This window comes from Triturus cristatus, chromosome 4_2 (genome assembly GCF_964204655.1).
Source record: "Triturus cristatus chromosome 4_2, aTriCri1.1, whole genome shotgun sequence".
In the NCBI taxonomy this organism is placed as follows: domain Eukaryota; kingdom Metazoa; phylum Chordata; class Amphibia; order Caudata; family Salamandridae; genus Triturus; species Triturus cristatus.
Window position 1 is genome coordinate 285561913 of NC_140586.1, and position 22013 is coordinate 285583925.

The 22013-nt window shown below is 45.1% G+C and overlaps 1 protein-coding gene across 2 annotated transcripts in view; it reads left to right on the forward strand.

Annotated features, from left to right (window-relative positions):
• COLGALT2 (collagen beta(1-O)galactosyltransferase 2) overlaps positions 1 to 22013 on the forward strand; it is a 319704-nt gene that overhangs the window by 220889 nt on the left and 76802 nt on the right. For both annotated transcript variants that reach the window (XM_085601533.1, XM_085601531.1), the window contains exon 4: positions 9767 to 9901. In XM_085601533.1, the coding sequence (XP_085457659.1) occupies positions 9767 to 9901 (135 nt within the window). The remainder of the gene's footprint in view (positions 1 to 9766; positions 9902 to 22013) is intronic.

Below are 22013 nucleotides of genomic sequence, written 5' to 3' on the forward strand. Positions count from 1 at the left end.
ATAGTGGAGGGATAGAAGAGGGAAAAGGTTTGCATTTACATAGATGTTGAGGTGGTTTTTTGGTTGATTAGCACGCTACTCCGGAAACCCATAAAGAATTAGTGGCGAATTACTATAGTGAAATATGAAATTGATTTGAGTGGGGGACATGTTAGTATGTTATTTGGATTAAAACGATAGTGGAGAAATAGAAGAGGGAAGGATTTAGATTTTTTTTTTTTTAGGTCATAGCACTAGGAGGAGGCTTGGGATGAGTGAAAGGGAGGATGGAGGGGGAAGAGTCAGAGTGAAGGGTTTAGAATGGCTTGTTTGGGCACAAACTAATGTTCAGTTGACACCTCAAAGGTTATGGCAACTGATTTGAAAAAGGAATGTGCCTTATGTGGACGCGTTCCTCTTTGTGAATGGTCTTGGCAACTTAATAGGAAGTAGTAGAGTGGAGCAGTGCCTGCTTTCCCTTAACCCGACCCCAAACCTTTTATTTTATTTTCTAAACCTTTTTTATTGACATTTTGAATGAAAGAACAATTGAATACATTCCAGTTATATGTGATGGTACATATAGAGTGACTCAGCAAGTTATACAATAGTTCACTAGCAGAAATATCACAGTGAGAGAGGTACGTGCGGGCTCTAGTTCGTGGACAATCGGTATGCATGACATCTCACACCTATTTTCTATTTTGGTCCAGTCAGTCACTTGTTTCTGACAGTGATTCTTCAAGCGGGGGTTCACATATATTCCCACGGTAAGTATTCCACCCTCCCCACACCCGTGTCCATTTTTTGGGAGAACCTCTGTGCACATAGACTGATTTCTCCACTATCATTGCACCGTCCATGTCTTTGCACCACTGGTGGAGGGTAGGGGTTTGTCGGGATCCCCAGTGTTGTGCAATATTACGCTTTGCCAATGCCATGCCTATTGTCACCCAGTCCTGTGCTGCGTCGTTGAGATCCGTAGGTTCCCACACATTAGGAAGGCACCTTTTCGGTTCTGCGAGAATCGTGACCTTCGTGACTTGTGAGAGTGTGCGCAGTACCGCACTCCAGTAACTCGCAATCTCTGGGCAAAGCTAGAGGGTGTGGAAGAGTGTGCCTGGTGCACAGCATTGTCTGAGGCAGAGTGGTGTGTCTGTCTGGTTAATTTTGTGTAGGCGGGTCCGAGTATAATAAGTGCAATGTAAGATTTTTAATTGCACAAACTTGAGTTTGGACGATATCGCAACCTCCTTCGGGAACGCAAGTGCCTCTTGCCAGTCTGCGTCATCCAATTCACCTACTTCCAGTTCCCATTTGGCTTTAAGGGCTGCTGTGGGGTCTGGATGATTATTTATAAGTTTCCGATACGTTTGGGATGGAGCCTTTTTGGTGAGGTGATCTGTCAGGAGTCTATCCTCCAATGGCGAAGATTCTTTGAGCAGTGTACCCTGTGGAATTAGTGCCATGAGTGCGTGTCTGATCTTCATGTATCGGAATATTTCCGTTTGTGTCAGATCATATGTGATCTGTAATTGGGCGAATGTGACCAGTTCCCCTTTTTCCACAGATCTCCCACCTTCGAGATTCCTATCAGGTCCCACTGCCGAAAGCCCTTTGTGTTGTGTAGTGTGCCCAGTTGTTTTGTATCCCATAATGGCATGGCCTGCGTTGTTACTCCCTCCTAACCCATCGCTCATTGCGGTGCAAACCATATTTGGATAGTGAGTGCCGTTGGACCTGTGAGGTTGTTCTTCCTGACATTATTCAGGGCTCGACTAATCTTAAAAATCTTACCTGACCTGCAGGTCTAGTGACTAGAATTTTCTACTCGACCTATCGTCAATGCACTCGACCCACAAATTGGTTGCATACAAATTTTCTTCAAAACATTTGCAGCACCAACAACCCAAGAAAACTTTGGCCAACTAAATTGTAAACAGCAAATTTTTTATTTATTACCCAAGTACTTCCTCTTAGCAGTACTCGGGTACACTACTGTACATTAAACATAGTAGAGTGCGGCCCCAGATTAATACTCTTAGTAGTACTCTGGTACACCACTGTACCTTAAACATACTAGAGCTTGGCCTAGGAAAGGGCAGATCGCACCATGACTTGGAACAGAAGTAAGTGTATGACTGGAACGTTTTTATGGGGTCTTGCATTTGTATTTTATGTCCCTGCTATCAGACCAGGCATGCTGTGTAAGCACAACTAGGGCCATATAAACAATCTGCCCTGCTTGCTCGTGACATGAGATCGTCATTTTCCATCACTGCTTTATTAGAAAATAAACTCTGCACTTGGTGTAAACGTAGTATGTAGGAATCAAGCAGAACTAAATTATTTTCTTCTCCTTTGGAAGGCATTTTGTGTGAATATTAGCCATGCTGCATAATGCCTTGTGGGCATTGCAGCCGTATTCATGATCATTACCTCTCGGGCACCGTCCTTTACTGGTGCTTAACATTTAATTGACGTGGGGACCTGTCTGTCAAGCGACGGTGAAGTCTCTCAGTGCGATTTCACACCATAGATTCTGATTATAACCTGCCCCTACATCTGTTTCACTTCCTGGTGGGCTCCACGGCCTGGCCTTTCAACTTAATAAAGTCTGCGCCAGCCAGGTCCTCCTCGTGAACTGTCGTGCTTCATATACAGTTAATTGCAGAGAATAACCCAGGGAAATAAAAAGATATGCGTTTAACGTGGTTAGTTGTACAATTTGAAGTGGACATATATTTTTGTTCTTGTCCACTTTTCTCCAGCCTCCTTATATTTATACCACTTTTATCTTTGCCAACCCACCCATTCACTCCTTCCTTACTATAGATCGTATTATGCAGCTAAATATTTTTGTAATAAAAATAACAAAGGGAATCATAACCCTCTGCATCCCGCCGGTGCACCCCTGACTGCACCCGCATTGTAGAGCTGGGTAATCCAACTTCTAAGTTGTGAGAAAACACACAATTTCCTGCGCTGACACCTGGCTCCTTGATGGGCACCGCAGGCAGCTTGTTGGCACCTCACGAACTGCCACTGAAAGAGGCATGTGCAGTGAGTGCCCTCTGGCCGCCTGTGCCGCCCTCTAAGTAGATTTCATGAATGAGATTTCGAAACTGCAAAGCAAACTTCACCTTTCTCATGTGCCTCATCTAGTTGTAGTTCTCTGAGCACTATCAACCTTCTGATCAGAGGCAGTTCGCAGTGCTAATGTGATCGCACATGTTAATTATTATCCCAATGTGAATGCCTAATTTCTAGTCAACTAGGTTTATTTACGTTGCAGGCAAGTTTGTGCTTTTCCAGGATAGAAGACTAAGTCTGAAACAATAACAAGCTTAACAATATCCCCCGCTGTGCGTTAATCCCCTTCAAAGCCCCCCCACCCAACAATCGAAGCAAAAGCCCCTGGGGCTGTGTCCCCATCCAAGCGCACCTACCTCAGGGCCCCCGCAGAGAGATCGAGCCATCCTTGGCAGGCGCAGGCTTACATCACGGGCAGAGCTACACTCGCAGGGCTCCCAGGATCATGGTTAAACACCCCAGGTGCAGGAGAACTTCTGCTCCGCTAAGGCACCAGTGTCGTTCATGGCCTGCCTCCGGTCAAGTGAATTGGGTACGGGGTTGGCAAAGGCAGTTTACACGCTGCCTAGGCAGAATATCCTGCCGCTTCTCATTGTAATCAGCCAATGAGAAGTGTGTAAACATGCTACTATACACTTTACTGTGCGGAGATTAGCTACTATCTGATTGGCTGATTGCAACTAGGCCTCAGCAGACCGAGCCCGCGTTGCAATCAGCACCTTTGATTTTCCCGCTTTTTGTCACGGCAGTTCCTGAACATTTCACCCAGCTGCCCTCTAGAGTCTTCTACCGGCACTGCACTTTAGCACAGCGACAGAGCTCACTCGCCAGGCCGGTCAAGTAGGCCTGAAAACTGTCTCGCCCTGAAAGAAATTGACTCGCATTTGCGAGCGGGCGAGTACATTTTTCGAGCCCTGCTATTTTATAGTGCCCCCATAATCCCCGCAGTTCCTAGGAGGTGTCTATCCATGCGATATGCTGGGTCATCTTGGGATATGTGAAGCCATAGATTTATGACAAAGAGCTGTGAAGCCCAATAGTATAATGAAATATCGGGGAGGGCAATGCCACCGTCATACCAACGTCTCGTGAGTTTATTTAGGGCTACGCGTGGCGCTTTTCCGTCCCATAACAAACTAGTCACTTCTGCATTTATCTCCATAAAATATGTTGGAGGGACGGGAAATGGTGTATTTTGTAGTGCATACAGGAATCTTGGGAGCACCATCATTTTAAAGAGGGCTACTCTCCACAGTAGCGTTAGCGGGAGAGAGCGCCAATGTTTGCCGTCTCGACGGAACCTCATCAGGGGCTTTGTGAGGTTTTCAGCAATGAATTGTGTTTTATTGTGTATTACATATATCCCTAGGTACTTAAATCCCCCATCAGCTATCTGAATGTCACATCCCCGTGGAAGCCATGGTTGGGAGCTGTGCAGTAGGTAGAGAAGTGATTTTGCCCAGTTTATGGTGTAACTGGATACCCGTCCATGTGATGCACATATGTCCAACAGGCAGTTAATCGTGCGCGCCAGAGATGCCAGGTATAGCAGTATATCGTCCGCATAAAGTGAAATGCGGTCTTCCCAGCCCATGGCCCATTTCAGTCCATGTATGGCCGGGTCTTGACGCAGCCAGTGGCTCAAATACCAGCGCAAAGAGCAGTGGCGATAGGGGACTGCCGTGCCGTGCCCCTCCACCTAACAGGAAGTCTGTCGATATATGGCTGTTCACTACAACTTGCGCCAAGGGCTGTGTATAGAGTAGCTGGACCCAGGCACAGAATTTAGGACCGAATCCTAGGTGTCGAAGGACCGCAAATAAGAAGGGCCATTCGACTAGGTCAAACGCTATTAGTGCATCAAGCGATAAAATAACTGCGTCCTCCTCTATAGTAGGGCTACGCAGAGTGACACCATGCAAGCGCCTCAAATTAAGTGCGGTGTTCCGATTTGCCATAAATCCGGATTGATCCAGGGTGGATCACAGTGGCAAGATGTGGCTGCAATCGCATGTCAAGTGTCTTTGCCAGTATTTCCGCTTCTGCGTTAATTAAGGAGATTGGTCTGTACGACATACATTCATGCGGTAGCTTGCCGGGCTTGTGAATTTCCTCTATGGTGGCCAGGCGCTGATCCCTGGGTAGGATTCCCTTTTCTAAACTGTCTGTGTACATATTAAGTAAGTGTGGTACGATGCAAGGCGCTGCTTTCTTGTAAAATTCCACCTGAATTCCATTGGGCCCTAAAGCTTTCCCCGTATGTAATGCGCCTATTGCCAGCTCTAGGTCTTCCGGAATCAGGTCCTTTTCTAGAGTCGCAGCCGCAGTAGGGGACAGTGTGGGCATTTTTATGTGTTTGAGGAATTCAAAATTTTCCTCCACCGCGGCAGTGGCTGTTCGGGTGTATACCTTTTTATAATGTGTTGCGAAGGCCTCAGCTATTTGCTGGGGTTCCACCGTCATATCGCCATCTTCTAGCTGGAGCTGTGCCACCCATTTACTAGCTCACTCTTTTTTATCCAACCATGCTAGGAGTTTACTAGCTTTATCCCCCAGTTCGTCCCCACCCCAAACTTGATGTTATCCTACAGAAAAATAGTGCTTAATTTGAGCCAGTGGTTTCCGGTGCTCAGCACTGGCACATAATTGTTTTCCGGTGCTCGGCACCGGCACTTAATTGTCATCACCATCCTTATGACACTCTTTCACATGGTGGGGCTACTCATTTAATTTAGAGATGAGCAGAACAAAAGTTGTTTATGAATATAATATATATTAAAAATATTAATACCTTCCTCCCCCTGCCATTTCTTTAGCTTTGGGGACCGGGAATAATCTGAACTATCGCACTTGCAGGAGATGGTTAGCAGTTGTTTTGGTACCACCATTGGCAGCAATGTCAAGGGCAATGGGTGGTGCAAGCTGCAGTGGCCTCCTGGTCAGGGCCCTGGCACTTATTATTTTACAAATTAAACACTGCGGGAAACCTTTGTTCGAGGCATATAAGCTGCAGATCACACACTAGGATAGTAGATCGCCATCTGGCGTTGGGCTCGAATGCTTGCAGGTTGTTGTTGTCTTCGGAAGAAGTCTTTGTGGTCACGAGATAGGTGACTCCTCCCTTGGACGACAATGCATATGGGCATCAACTCCATCGTCAGATTGTTTTTTTCCGCCATTGGGTTCGGATGCAACTTTTCCACTCCGTTTGGAAATCTCAATTCCAAGCTTTTCGAAGCGAAAAACTTCCACAAAACATCGAAGTACCTTCATCCTCGACATTGATTTCATCGGCTCGATTCCGGACGTCGACGCGGGCCGCTGGGCCTATCCACGCCGTGAGGCCTACGGCTCATGGAAAGGACGCCTTTCAAAAAATGCCCCCAGTGTGGAGCAAAATTTACGCACAGTGACCACCACAAAGTCTGTATCTGTTCCAGCATTGTCTTACTTAGACATCACACATGGACATCTCTCTCTTTTCTACAAACTCCATCATTTCCCATCATGGCGAAAAACAATCTGACGATGGAGTTGATGCCCATGCGCATTGTCGTCCAAGGGAGGAGTCACCTATCTCGTGACCACAAAAACTTCTTCCGAAGACAACAACAACCTGCAAGCATCCGAGCCCAACACCAGATGGCGATCTAGTATCCTAGTGTGTGGCTCTGCAGCTCTACATGCCAAGAACAGATGCATACTGGTAAGTAGCATATTCCTTTCTAAGCAGGATTAGTTCCTTTAAGGAAAATGAGCTTCTTTAAAAAAAAAGTTTCTTGTTTGGAAATACAAACACATTAATGGTGGCCTGTTGGTCCTAGCAGGCCACCATCCAAGTGTTTGTAGCCAATCATGGGATAGCACAAATAGTGGTCTGCCTAATTAATATTCATTAGGCAGGTGGGTCGGAAAACCCCTGTCACTGGAAATGTTGTGACACAACCTATTAGTATAGAGGTGACATTGAAAAATCAGAGTCAGTTTGCCAATTATTGGTCCACAGTTTGCACCTCCCATTTGCAACTTGACTCTTTGTTTATCTGGCACAATATCGTAAGTGGAAGACATAGTGTGTGATGACAGTACGGAAATTGTTGCTTTGTTTTCAAAATAGAGATGTGCTATTAAATGCTGGCCTTGTACTAAAATTAAAAGATTTGTACCGAAAGAGAGTTTCTCATGGCAACACTTACCTTCCACAGACAATTACTGAAACAGAAGTCCCTTACTGAAACAGATGAACTTAAATGGAGCAAACACAAGGAGATGATGGACGGAGCACTGAACCTTTTCAGACACTCACCCCCAGTCACAGATCTGGGTTGAATCCATCATCGTTCTTTAGCTCACTTCGCCACTTCAGTTCAGACCCAGCCATATGCAAATCAGTCTTGACCCTGTACCTCATGGGAACAGTCCAGCCCAAACTGCCAAGCCAGGTCTTTCCTGGACTGGAAACAAGCATCCTGGGAGCAGTTTCGGGGTAACACCCCTTATCAACCAGGCTAGCTTGAATCCAGTGGCAAAGTGAGCAAGATCTGTGACTGGGGGTGAGTGTCTGAAAAGTTTCAGCGCTCCGTCCATCATCTCTTTGTGTGAACTTAAATGGAGTCCATATGTGGAAATGGAAACAAAACACAGAATGAAGCCCTTATATAGGAATGCAAATCTTTTTACTGAAATGTAGGTCCTGTGAAGTACTCAACACCCTGGGCTGAAATTAAGGTCTTGCAGTGACATTGAGTCCTTCTGAGGAAATAAAGGCCCTGCACAGAAACGGAGGCCTAGTTCAGAAATAGAGGCCTCTGTACAGAAATTGGACTCTTGTACAGAAATGGAGACCTTGTACAAGAAATGAGGTATTTATACAGAAATACAGGCTTTTCTGTGGAAACACAGCTTTTCTACAGATATTGGTATTTCTTGTCCAAGGAGGATGTCCTTGAACAATAATTAATAATTAATCATGTTTTTGTAAAAAAATGAATTTAATGCTGTGGGTTCTGACATTCTGTCAGTGTAGGAAGGGTACCCTAGATTGCATCGAGAAAATATTTTGCACATTGGGATAAAAAGAAGAAAATTAATCTGAGCAACTTCGTGAAGGGGCGGAGGGAGCAAAGTGACTTGCACTGTTTCACCATGGAAAGGGTCTGCATAAAGTTGGCGCAGAATCCATTTGCTTCTTCTACTAACAATCAAAAAACAAAAATCAGTGCAATTAATTTTACTGGGGATTTGCTTCAGTTGCCGAGTTGTTAACTTTGGAACTTGACTCTAATCCCGGCTTTACATTTCACTTATGAATAGGTGATTCTGAGCAAATACTTAAACTTCCAATGGCTAAAAATTGTAAATATGTTAAATGTCGTACAATTGTAACACTGTGTAAAATGTAATATGAATAACTGAAAATATGTAAATCTAAACTTAATGTACACAAACTTTTAACGTCTCCCAATTTTCCTTATAATTTGCGGTTGCTCTGTTGCTCCCCAGGTTAGTTCTACCATATGAAGTTTTCATTTCGCAAAATGTATTCAAATTCCTTAATGTTACCCTAATGGTTAAAATTAATGGAAGCGCAATTGGAAGTTATCGAACAGTGGATTAAGAGTTAATCGCAAAAAACATTGATTGTTAGTACTGTCCATCATTCTCAGTATGTGGCTTAATGCCAGGTGTTATTCGTGAATAGTAGTTATACGTCTCCGGTGTCCTCTCATGGCTACCGGAGACCTACAGAGACCGATTACAGATAGCACCAAAAAACTATAATATCTGAAAGATTGAGAACACACTACTTTAAGGCTCCCATCGGACTGCATAAGATGCAATAAACATAAGAACCAGGATAACCTGAGCCTTGAAAAACCCTCTGGTTTGCATAGGAGGGCGAAACATGTTGGCTGTACTTGGATTACTGTAAACAATACCACAGAGACCTGCAGTATGATATATTCTTCGGATGCCATAAGGATTGGAAGATCATATATGGAGTGATGAGACCTACACCCAAAGGAACTGTTCAATTATCATCAAGGCCCTTTACTGAGAATTCTGGAAAATAAATGAGGATGATGGACAGTACTAACAATCAATTTTTTTTTGCTGAATACTACATTCTAATGTTCAATCATTTCCAATTGTGCTACTATTAATTTTAACCATTAGGGTAAAATGAAGGAACACACATAGACACTGGGACACAATATGTGTCATTATATACACGTGTCTTAACTTTCCTACACGAATATCACAGAGAAGCAAAGTAAACGTGTAATAGTAAGTGTGGCTTTTAGTTGGACATTTTGGTACCGGATAAGAATGGGTTAATGATATCATAGGTGAAGGAGTTGAATACACCAAGGTTTTTGCTTCTGGAGTCCTTCATGATAGGTTTGAGCCTCTCCTGATGTTGTTTTTTTATTTTTTATCACCATCGGTCCCCGCCACTCTGCTGAGTAAAATCTCTTTAGGTTCTCAACAGCCGTCACTAAACATTTTCTTTATTCTCCTGTGTCCTTATTGTATCGAAGTCATGGGACACATAACTATGCCTCTGGTATACTGTTACTAATATTCAAGGAATACACATATATACCGCAGTATATCCCTCTTTAAAGTTTGTGCAACCTAATATTTGTCCAGTGCTCATAAAATCGCACCTGCTTCTTTGTGCTTTTCCTAGTTTGTGGATGCAGACAATTTCCTGACGAACCCCCAAACCCTGAAACGGCTGATAGCCGAAAACAAAACAATTGTGGCTCCCATGTTGGACTCTCGCAGCCTGTACTCCAACTTCTGGTGTGGAATCACTCCTCAGGTAAGATCCCTTTTCAATACTCAGTTTGCAGTGATAAATGAGGACAATTGTTTTTCAATGTACTTTTTAAGTCTGGCTTGATGGAGCCGCTAAATGCTAAACCTATTGTTTACAATATACATCGAGCTGACCTTTGGTTAGCCCTCTTCAACCACTACCTTTGTTGATTCGCCCCCTTAAGCTGTTGCTTTGCAGCAATGTCAGTCGCTCTTGGATCTGCCAAGAGAAGTATATATGTTTTACCTTATACTTCTGACTGTTTGGTGTGTCAACCCTCCTCCTAGTAAGTTGTTCCATTGCAATACATGAGGGACTATTATCCATCTAAAAGGTACACTCAATCATCACACTTTCTGTTGTATTTTCTTCTTTAGCTCAGACCTGCATTGTATACACAAGGCAATTCTTCTCTGTTTTTATTGCCAGTGGAAGAAACATTGGTTCATTTAGCTGCAAATAAAATGGCAGAGGAGCGTCACCCCACTGCTCTTTGAGCAGTGCATTTAAAAAGAAAAAAAACGATAATAAGACATTATTATCATTTTTTTTTCTGGGCCACTCAAAGCCATGTTACGGCAGGGCTGGGCTGGGCTGGGCTCGCTGTCTTCAGAGGGAGCAGGAGTGGTTTACACTCCCTAAGTGCGCATGACTGTTTGGCCGACCCTCATGCGCACTTACTATGTTCTCTACCTGGCTGAGAACATGCCCAGGATCCCAGGACCTGCCTGAGTGGCCAAACAGGCCACTCGGACCAATCACGACGCTGCTCATGCAGCGTCGTGATTGGCTGGGAGAGTCCTGAAGCCTGTGTGCTTCTGGTGCTGCCAGCAGAGTGAGAAAGGAGGAGAGGCATGCGGCGGCTGGCCAAGATACGTTTATTTTTCATTTTTTTATCCCTACCCCCCACCCCAAAGCCAGTTGATCTAATTTATTACTGAAAATGCACCCAGGCTTTGTCAGTGGTTGTCCAGTGTTTGCCTTTTGCTAAATGGAATATTTGGTAACATTCACTCTTCTTCAATGGTATACAAAGCAGATGTGACAACCTTCAGAATCAGTTCTGTTTTTGACCCATCCACAGACTCTGGAACCAACACTTAAAAAGCAGTTTAAATTTCAATATTGGGACTCTCTTTGGATGGGTCACCGGGCACTGTCACCTATAACCTCCACCAGGGAGTAATGTATTACTAAAAGCATTAAAGAGTATTTCAATTTTCTCTTGCCTTTATGGCTATCTATTGTGTTTATGGCTACCTATTGTAAAGCTCTCCCATGTACAAGGCACTTGCATTCTTCTTTCGAGCATGGCCTCCATTGTGACCCCAACTTATTCTCAGCTGACAAAGTGATAGAGAAAGGTGTGGTGGTACCGCGGTAGGAACATATTAATTCAGTCATGGGACTTTTTCAAGGGAGCTGCTTAACCAGTCCTAGTAGCATAGAGCCAACTCGCTCGTCTAGTGTGACATTGTTTATCACCTGCTATGAACAGCTCAAACTGTTTATGATCAGTCAAGTGATCAGTACAGGGCCACAGCAGTTTACAGATGGCTACACTGTGCCATTGTGACTTTTGTGATGTGGAAAAGTGGTTCCTTACTGGACACACAACAAGCACAGATGTCAGAAGCAGCTTTCCTATTCCTGCTATAGGCTTCACACTAGAGGCTCTTGTCCCCGCTAGCTCCACTCACAAAGCCCACTCCAGCGAAGGCAGCTCGCCTTCAATGTGTTTCCATCTCCACATATCTCCTAACACATTGCTAGCCAGACACTTTACCAGTGATGGTTCTGTAGATGTCTCTCCTCTTTCTCACAGTGGGTCGCTGTCCATAAACATCCCTTCTGTCTTACCCACTGTCTTTTTTATCTGATCTACAAAGTACATTGGTCTAAACCAATAGTATCCAAACGATAGGGCAGGCCCCCGGGGTGGGAAGGGGCAGGAATCAATCTGAAGGATGGTGCAAGTCGACTCCTTGCCACAGGCGCTCCATCCAACAACATTGAAACTCACTTGTGGCTTTATAGGTGCATTTCGAAACCTGTTTGTTTCATTGGGAGATTTTTTAGACTCTGATTTTTAATAGCAGTTGAGCTTGTACTACAGACATCTCATTTTCAATGTAACAATACTAAGGGTTGCATAAAAAATAAATTACGCTTGCAAAAAATTACGTTTGAAAATTAATACGCAACAGTTTGCAATCATTCACAATCCAGTTATAAATTGACAGTATATGCCAAATCCATGCATTTCATTATATCAACTCAACAATGGACTCATTACAAGACGGATTCCTACCGAGGATGTGTAGAGAAATTCTTTACATTGCATTCAGCCAACCTTGAAACTGGGGGATTGTTTCCTGATTTCCAAAGGATAAGTAATTCTGGACCTAGGCGCTATCATAGAAATAAAAATGAACTAAGCTTTCAATTTTGTAACCTCCCTAATATGGCCATTGTACCCCAACAGACAGGTTCTAGGACCAGCACTCAACTGACCACTAATAAGGCTAAAGATTTCCTCCGAAAAATGTGTTAAGTGGGGGCAAGTCCAGAAACAAATGTAGCTACTCACCTGCATTTTCTTTAAATAATCTATAACATGTTAGAGCAGCTATAGCATTTATCCTGTGCAGAAAATCAGGTGAGTGATATATCAACAATTTGGCAAAAAATTGCTTTAGCCTATATTTGGCACTCCTAATTTTGAGAAATTGTAGTTTAATTACAGTTTTCAAAATAGCTTTGTTTATTATTAATTCAGTCTCCACTGCCCACTTATTAGTTATTCTCTGCATATGGCTCAATGGGGTGGCCTCATAGCTTTGCATACTATTCTCCTAAGCCCATATTCAGTTGTTCCCTAACTAATTTATTAATAAGCTCGAAAGATATTTCCAAATTACTCAAATCCGATATTCTAAGATGACTCCTAATTTGTTAGTTTAATAAATAGAACTACACTCTACGCACTACATTTAGGTTTTCAAAAGAACTACTCGATTTCCACTGAGATCCCAAAATGAAATCTTTCATGCATTCTATTCTAACACTACAACATCTTGTAACAGCCAGCCATAGTTTTTGACGTTGATCATGGGTATAGCCAAATGCTTTAAGAATTTATCGTTTCTTTGAGAGCACTGTTTGTAAATGTTCTGGATTGTGAGTCATTCTAAGTATATTTAAGTATAAATAATAATATATAAGTATATTTATATAAGTAAATAGAAATTATATATTTTATATACTTTTTTTATAATTTAATATTTAATAATGTATCCAATTTTCTATACTTTTTTTATAATTTATAGAAGTGTATATATATATATATATATATATATATATATTTTTTTTTAAATACTTTCTTTATATTTTTCCCTTATACACAACAGAACAATGATGGTCCATATTTTTACAGAGCAGGTAAAAAGAAATTGTTAACATCGGTTAGTTTCCCTCCAAGCCCTATATACATTTATCAATGATATCCTCACTATTCATTCTCTACAGTGTCCGATGAAGGGGCTTGTTCAGTTTGTGAACTCCTAGATGTTTGTGCAAATAAATAGGACCTGAAGTGCTGCCAAATATCAAGTGGCCTAGAGGCTGAGGGTTGCAACTGGGCATAAAGTTCACTATTTGTGTTGCAGTATGAAATGCCATACAACCACCCCTTCTTCTTTTTTTTTTAAACAAACTTTATTGGGTTTTCCATTCTTTCTCCATATATAGAAAACATACTTTATACATGAGTTGTACAACAATATACATTTCCTCCCTGCAGGATCTTCGATGTAAGCGATAAGAGAAAAAGAAAAAAGAAAGTTTTGCATAGCCTAATTTCCTACAACCACCCCTTCATTGTCGGCAGGTATTTTCTCCCACAGTGCAGTGCGACTACTCTCTTGGCCAAAGTATAAGTATATTTGGTGGTGTGTTTAGATAATTTATCATTTTCTATATCAGACTATTATCAAAGCCTTTCCCAACTGAAGAATTATGCAAAAGGATGCAAAGGTGGCACAAAAATACAGCTTTAAATTTAGTAGTGTTAGCCTACCATCCAATTTTGAAAGATGTAAAGTGAGAAGTGCAAGTCTTGGGCATTTATTGGGCCACATAATCTCAGAGAATAGACCATTAATCGTTTAAAAAAACTTTGCATCTAAATGCTGCAGTGGCAAACACAAAAGTGAACAGGGGAAACATTGACATATATTTGGGGGGGAATCCTGCCAATTATTAAAAGAGGAACAACTTTCTATCAAAAGGTGCTCTAGGTAAAAGAAGTCTGGTGGTCAACTGTTCCATTATTTAATCCAGAGAACTCATTTATAAATACCCTTGTCTCTTCCACCCATTTTGGATCTTTTAGTAGAAGTTTTTTTAATTTGCCATCTTCTGAACTGTTTGGTGTGTGTTCCCTACACAGATATCGAATTCAGTGGCAGCGTGATCTGAAAAGCCATTTTGTAAAATTGACCTGGTCTGAAATCAAGTGAAGTCAAAACTAGGAAAAAGGGGATTCTAGCATCAGTTTTAAACCTTAATGAGATGCACATGTATCCCGTGGCCTGAGGATTATCGCACCCGCATCAGAGGGCTGAATCTTTTTGAGAACCTTTGTTTATTCTGTATTTTGTTTGTGCTAGAGATGTTAAAGCTGGTTGACTAAATAAAACTAAAATCCCCACATGTGATTAGTTCTTCTTATTATAGCATTAAAAATATACTCATGGTTCAGAAGCTTTGGATTATCTTCCACCGGAGCAAAAATACTGACAAATGTGATTAGCCATAAATTGAGTGAGCATGCTACCCATACCAATTGTCCATGGTTATCCGAGTCTGACTTATGGAATTTGATGTCCATGGTCCTGGAAAAGTAAATGGCTGCCCCTCTTTGTGCCACGTTGGTAATTGCAAAAAAATCTTTCGCTCTACCACTTTGCTAAGAGTAGCATATACTGAGATTTTGCTTTACTAAAGTCATTCTCTGTACACATGTGACTGAAGGCTAACAATAGAATCCGGGTTTCAATAGTTATGTGCTAGAGGAAGTTATTAAGGCCATCAGCATTATATGAACATGCCTTCTAATGACTTAATCAATAGATTTAAATAATTCATAATTATCCTTTACCTGTGCATCTTGTAGAAGACTTAGATTGGATACAAGAACTAAAGATCTTTCATTACTTTGTCCACCTTTCTTATTAAAGGTTTTTTTATGTATTGTGTTGTTGCTGTCTTCTTGAGGAATGTACTAGTTTCTCCGTTTTGATTTTATGCCGTACCCCCTACTCTTCCAACCATGGTGCTGCACAAAACCCAACCCTGTTCTCTAGCTTCCAACTTCTGTTATCTCGACCCGCTTTTCGCTGTAGAGTTGCCTGACCTGCCCTGGATTCCCATTACCTTTCCTAATGTATTTTTATATAGTGGTGTGTCCCCTGAAAGAATTGATTGTATTGGACACGAATTGTTCCATGCCCTAGTTAAAGGCAGTTAAGGATCTGTGCAGAGGGTTACACATGCTCGAAATGTGGGAAAACCCAGAAAATCTGGACAGTAATATGGCTGCTTAGTTCAATAAGAATTACTGGGAGCATGTTGTAACTGAAATCTGGTGGGGCGCTCACCCGAAGGGCAAAATAGATAGATTTTTGGCCCAAACATCGCTACCAGAATACGAGTCCTACATGGATAAGATTACTCCCCATAAAGCCAAAACATTATATTTTCGTTTTAGAATTGGTACTCTTCCTTTTAATTCACTGATTGGAAAGGGGTAAATGGTCCTGTGGGTGAGTGTCCTTTCTGTCCCTCAGTCTGAGGCCCACATTTATTTTTTTTGTCCAAAATACTTTTTACCCCGCTCAAAGTGGATTATTCCGATTTGTCGTGTCCTGGAAATTAATCATTGTATTGTGGCACAACATGCATTTAGATCTGATACGCATGAACAAATAATGTTAGCCTTGTCGCGATATTTCAATTGGGCTTGGTACTTAAGGACAAGCTGTCATATTCATACCCAACACATTGACTAGTTTTATTGATTTGGAGCTTGTGGTTAATATTTAAGCAGTTTTGCTTTTTGTTAACTTAATGTTTTTATTTTTAATTGTTAACCTCAAATTGTAACTTTGTAAGAAAGTTATACATATTAGTGCAATAATCTTTACGACAGTAGGGCTCCTTTATTGTTTAAAGCTGGGCTGCACAGTGACGTATAGTATTAATTGGCCATGGCATACAACCCTTTAGGTAATTAATGCAAATCTGAGAATCAGAACTTTTATCTAGATTGGTTTATTTAATGTTCAAATGTGTATTGATTACTCTTTAAGCACTTTCCTAGCGTTGTGTTATTTACTTGTGGATATTTTTACATATGTGATTGTATGAAAGTACTTTTATGGTTATATTTTTGTAACTGAAATAAAGTTATTCTACAACTAGTGGTGTGTGTCTGTGATTGTGGTGTGACGTATATCTGAGGGTTGATCTACTGTTATTTTGACCCAACTTGTATTTCCACACCCCAATTTCCGCTTACGCATATATAATTTAGAGTGTTCAAGTTTGCATAACAATTCTTTGACTCTGGCGGCTTCTGTGATGATGGATGCAGTTTTACCGGTTGAAATATAAATGTTTGAGCGCCGGCTGATTTAAATCTCGGATAAAACTGTTTAAATTCCTGTCATGTCTTTGACGTCTCAATGGTCTTGTGTAAAAAAAAACCACAAATGAGAATTAATTGTTAATCTTGAACAGGGACACAACTACACCCTATTTTGGGGGAGAGGGGGCGGGCGAAGACTCCTAGCCAGGGCCCGCCCAAGCATTGGTGGCAGCCATAACCATAGTCTTTTTGGTCACTCTCCTCCCCCATATCCTCCTTCTCAATGAGTTCCCTCACTACCACTCTCTAACATTGCACCTCATCCCTCCATACCCTCTCTCAGACATACGTTTCTTTCTTTGCAGCAGGCACGTTAACCCTATTAATAAACTAATCCATACCCCTCTTCCACTCCGCGAGCTTGGGCACGTCTGAAACTCCCCATCGCCTAGCCACCTCTCGCTTGACCACAACGAGACCCAAGTTACACAATAAAAGTATAATTCTATTATTTACCATTTGTTGGCCTCATTGTCACTCTTATTAGCTACCTCCTAATTGGCCAGCACATGCCAGTTTCATGTCCCCTTCTTTCGTTTGAGCTTGGACCAAGTACTTATGGATTCATTTTGATTAGTGTCCTTCTGCTGCTCGCTGTTATTCGAGGTGCTATTTACTTTCTTCATTCCTATCGGTGTTGTCCATGTTGTTGCTTCCCTTTCACCCTTCCGTTGTCCATGTTACTTCTTCCCTCCTACCCTTCCATTGTCCATGTTACTTCTTCCCTCACACCTCTCACCCTCCCATTATCTGTGTTGCCCTTCCATTCCTATTGTCTGTGATTCCCTTTCACTACCACCTTCCCTCCCGTTGTTCATGTTGCCATTTTGCCACCCACTTCCCTCACATTATCCGTGTTTCCCCTTCCCTTATACCCCCCCCCCTCATTGTCCTTGTTGCCTTTATTTCAGTTGGTTTATGAGCTCAAGAGCAAAATGATCTGAAGCAACAGGGAGATTTAATTTATTCTTTGTTTTAAAGTGACCAGGCGCCATTGCTGTGTCTCCAGTGCCTCCTACCAGCCATTAAAGGCCCGCTCCAGCCTCAGAAGGCGATGGCCTTTAGCAAGGGAGCGGGCCTTTAATATGTGTTACGTCTCTTCTTAATGATACTCTGACCTATTCACTAAGAGATCATGATAGTTAAGAAGTTTTTTTTTGTAAGCACACCGCCTTGTTAAATCAAATGGTTCGTTGTGGTGTGCCAGCGTTTGATGTATTTTTAAGTGTAGATTGGAGGTGATTTATCGCAAGCATGCCTACTAGTTTGTTGTCTTCCACACTCAGCATTTGCGTTGTAAACTTTATGTATCGCATTTTTGATGTTCTGCTGCTTTCCTGTTTGAAAGAAAGTGTTTAGAAGCATTAAAAGCTCTTGTTTACTGCATTCAGGGGTTTAGAACAAGGACATTACAGTTCAGGTGGCCAGATTTAGAAAACTCGTATCTGGAACATTTCACAAACGTCCTGAATTTAGTGAAATCTGCCAGGAAAGATCATGAAAAACCGGGCCTGTCTCAGATAATCTGGGTTACCTGGTCCCTATTATTCTGTTGTTAATGGTTTTATTGTTTTCAAGAGGCATAACCAAACAATTTTCATCAGAAGTTTCTTTTGTTTCCGTTGTTTTGCTTGCCCCCATCCCTCCCGCATTGTGCTGCTTGCCCTACCGCTCCCACCAGCAAAAAAGCGGTCAGCATGTCATAGAGTTGTCATCCCTAACCTTCAGCCATGCTGCTGTACAGCATGCCTAAAAGACATTGACAAAGCCAATAGCTCTCGCGTAGGTTGGACCTAGTGGCTTTGCCACTGCTTGTTTACCATGTTACCAGGAGCTGCCGCGAGTGGCTCATATCGATGATAGTTATGTTTTCCTACTGTTTTAATGTGCATGTTACTGGATAATGTTTCAATATTTGGCTTCTCCGAAGATGATGGTGGTTTAGTGACCCACTTGTGGGACACCCCCGCGCCGCACGGCCACCAGCTGCTGCGTGTGCCCCTTGCCTGCCCTGCTGCCTCGTTGAGCCTCGTTTGCCGGCTGCCGCCGCTGCGAGTGCTTTTGCCGCTTTTTTCCAGGTTTTGTCAAGCATTTGTGCTTGTCTTGCCGATCTGTGTTTTCCTCTGTTTTGCCCGTTTTTTGTCGTTTATTTTTGCCTGTTTGTATTTTAAAGTGTGCGCTCTCCTTCCTTGTTGCCCGCCTACCACGCCACCCCCCGCCCTCCCTTCCCGCCACCGCCGCTTGTCCCCGCCCCTTTTTCTTCTGTAACCCTCCCCGCTCCCGCCTCCCAGCTGCCCCGCCCACCCGCGCACTTGGCCTTAAATGGCGACCGTGCGACGCAGGTGAGTGTGACCCACTTGTGGGACACCCCCGCGCCGCACGGCCACCAGCTGCTGCGTGTGCCCCTTGCCTGCCCTGCTGCCTCGTTGAGCCTCGTTTGCCGGCTGCCGCCGCTGCGAGTGCTTTTGCCGCTTTTTTCCAGGTTTTGTCAAGCATTTGTGCTTGTCTTGCCGATCTGTGTTTTCCTCTGTTTTGCCCGTTTTTTGTCGTTTATTTTTGCCTGTTTGTATTTTAAAGTGTGCGCTCTCCTTCCTTGTTGCCCGCCTACCACGCCACCCCCCGCCCTCCCTTCCCGCCACCGCCGCTTGTCCCCGCCCCTTTTTCTTCTGTAACCCTCCCCGCTCCCGCCTCCCAGCTGCCCCGCCCACCCGCGCACTTGGCCTTAAATGGCGACCGTGCGACGCAGGTGAGTGTGACCCACTTGTGGGACACCCCCGCGCCGCACGGCCACCAGCTGCTGCGTGTGCCCCTTGCCTGCCCTGCTGCCTCGTTGAGCCTCGTTTGCCGGCTGCCGCCGCTGCGAGTGCTTTTGCCGCTTTTTTCCAGGTTTTGTCAAGCATTTGTGCTTGTCTTGCCGATCTGTGTTTTCCTCTGTTTTGCCCGTTTTTTGTCGTTTATTTTTGCCTGTTTGTATTTTAAAGTGTGCGCTCTCCTTCCTTGTTGCCCGCCTACCACGCCACCCCCCGCCCTCCCTTCCCGCCACCGCCGCTTGTCCCCGCCCCTTTTTCTTCTGTAACCCTCCCCGCTCCCGCCTCCCAGCTGCCCCGCCCACCCGCGCACTTCGCCTTAAATGGCGACCGTGCGAACGCGCAGCGGTCACGCGCAGCGGGCGCGCCGATTGTGCGCCGAAGGCGCGCCAAAGGTAAGCCCGTCTGCGCCCGTCCGCGACCGGATCGCGACCAGCGCCAGGACCCCTGGCCCCCGAAGAGCCCGACCGACCCGCCTGACGTACTCCGCCGCCACCCTCATCGCACTCAACACCGGCCGACTCCCAGAATGCCATCAAGCCACACCACGACACACCCACGGACCTTTCAGCTGCCACGCCTGCAAGTTCTCCTGCATCCGGACCAGCCCCGCACCAGCACCCGACAAGTCGAACTCCAGCAGCACCCACCTCAAGTGCATCCTGCTCAACACCCGCTCCGTCCACAGACACGCCATCGAACTCTGGAACCTCCTAGACGCCACAGCCCCTGACGTTGCCTTCCTCACGGAGACCTGGATGAACGCCTCTTCAGCTCCCGACATCGCCATCGCCATCCCAGAGGGCTACAAGATCATCCGGAGGGACCGCAACGCCAACCAGATGGGAGGAGGCATCGCCATCATCCACAGGAACACCATCCGTCTCACGACCAGCACCGACAACACCCTGACCACTGCCGAACACCTGCATTTCCAGATCCACACCAACCCGAACACCACCCTCAGAGGCACCCTGATCTACCGACCCCCTGGACCACGCACGCAATTCAGCGAGGACATCGCCGACTTCGTCAGCCCGCATGCCCTCCCCTCCGCCGACTACATCCTCCTGGGGGACCTGAACTTCCACCTGGAGAACAACAACGACCACAACACCAGCACCCTGCTCGACAACCTCGCCAACCTGGGACTCAAGCAACTGGTGTCCACCCCCACCCACCTCGCCGGACACACACTCGACGCCGTCTTCTCATCCAGCACAGACATCAACTTCAGCCACGCCACAGAGCTTCAATGGACGGACCACAGCTGCGTCCACTTCACCTTCAAGAGAAGGACGACCCACCAACACCAACAACACACCGCCCACAGAAGCTGGAACAAGATCACAGCAGACCAGCTCGCCACCTCCCTGAGCCAACACCCTCCTGCCAGCTCAGCGAACCCCAGCCAGGCCGCCGACAACCTCACGAAGTGGATCACCACCTGCGCGGACGAGCTCGCCCCGCTGAGGACCCCGCCCAGCAGACCCGCCAGCAAGAAGGCCCCATGGTTCACCGACGAACTCAAGAGCTCCAAGAAGAACTGCCGAGCCCTCGAGAAAGTCTGGATAAAGGACCCGACACCGGACAACAGGACCTCCTACAAACTGGCCACCCGGAAACACCACCAGCTGATCCGCGCCGCCAAGAGAACAGCATTCAAGGACCGGTTGGACAACAACGCACACAACAGCAAGGAACTCTTCAACATCGTGAAAGAGCTTTCCAACCCCAGCGCAGGAAACAACGACATCACCCCATCGCAAGACCTCTGCAACTCCCTCGCCTCATACTTCCACAACAAGATCACGGACATACACAGCAGTTTCAACAACCAACCAACGCACACCACGACCGACCTGCCACCCCCCCCCACCACCACCCTCCACGCCTGGACCCCGATCAGCACAGAAGACACCATCCGCACGATGAACTCCATCCACTCCGGTTCACCAACCGACCCCTGCCCTCACCACGTCTTCAACAAGGCCGACGCTGTCATCGCACCCCACCTGCGAGACATCATCAACACATCCTTCGACACCGCCATCTTCCCCGAAAGCTGGAAACACGCCGAACTCAGCGCTCTACTCAAGAAACCAACAGCGGACCCCACCGACCTCAAGAATTACCGCCCCATCTCGCTTCTACCGTTTCCAGCCAAAGTCATCGAGAAGACCGTCAACAAGCAGATGGCCGCCTTCCTCGAGACGAACGGATCCCTCGACCCCTCACAGTCCGGCTTCCGAGCCAAACACAGCACCGAGACCGCCCTCATCGCCGCCACCGATGACATCCGAGCCCTGATGGACAAGGGAGAAACAGCGGCCCTCATCCTCCTAGACCTCTCCGCGGCATTCGACACGGTCTGCCACCGCACCCTAACACGGCGCCTCAGCAACATCGGTATCCAGGACAAGGCGCTGGAATGGATCATCTCCTTCCTCGACGGAAGAACACAGCGAGTCCGCCTACCACCGTACAAGTCAGAGGCCTCCGAAGTCATCTGCGGCGTCCCCCAAGGATCATCACTGAGCCCCACCCTCTTCAACGTCTACATGAGCCCCCTCGCGGCCATCGTACGCAAACACCACCT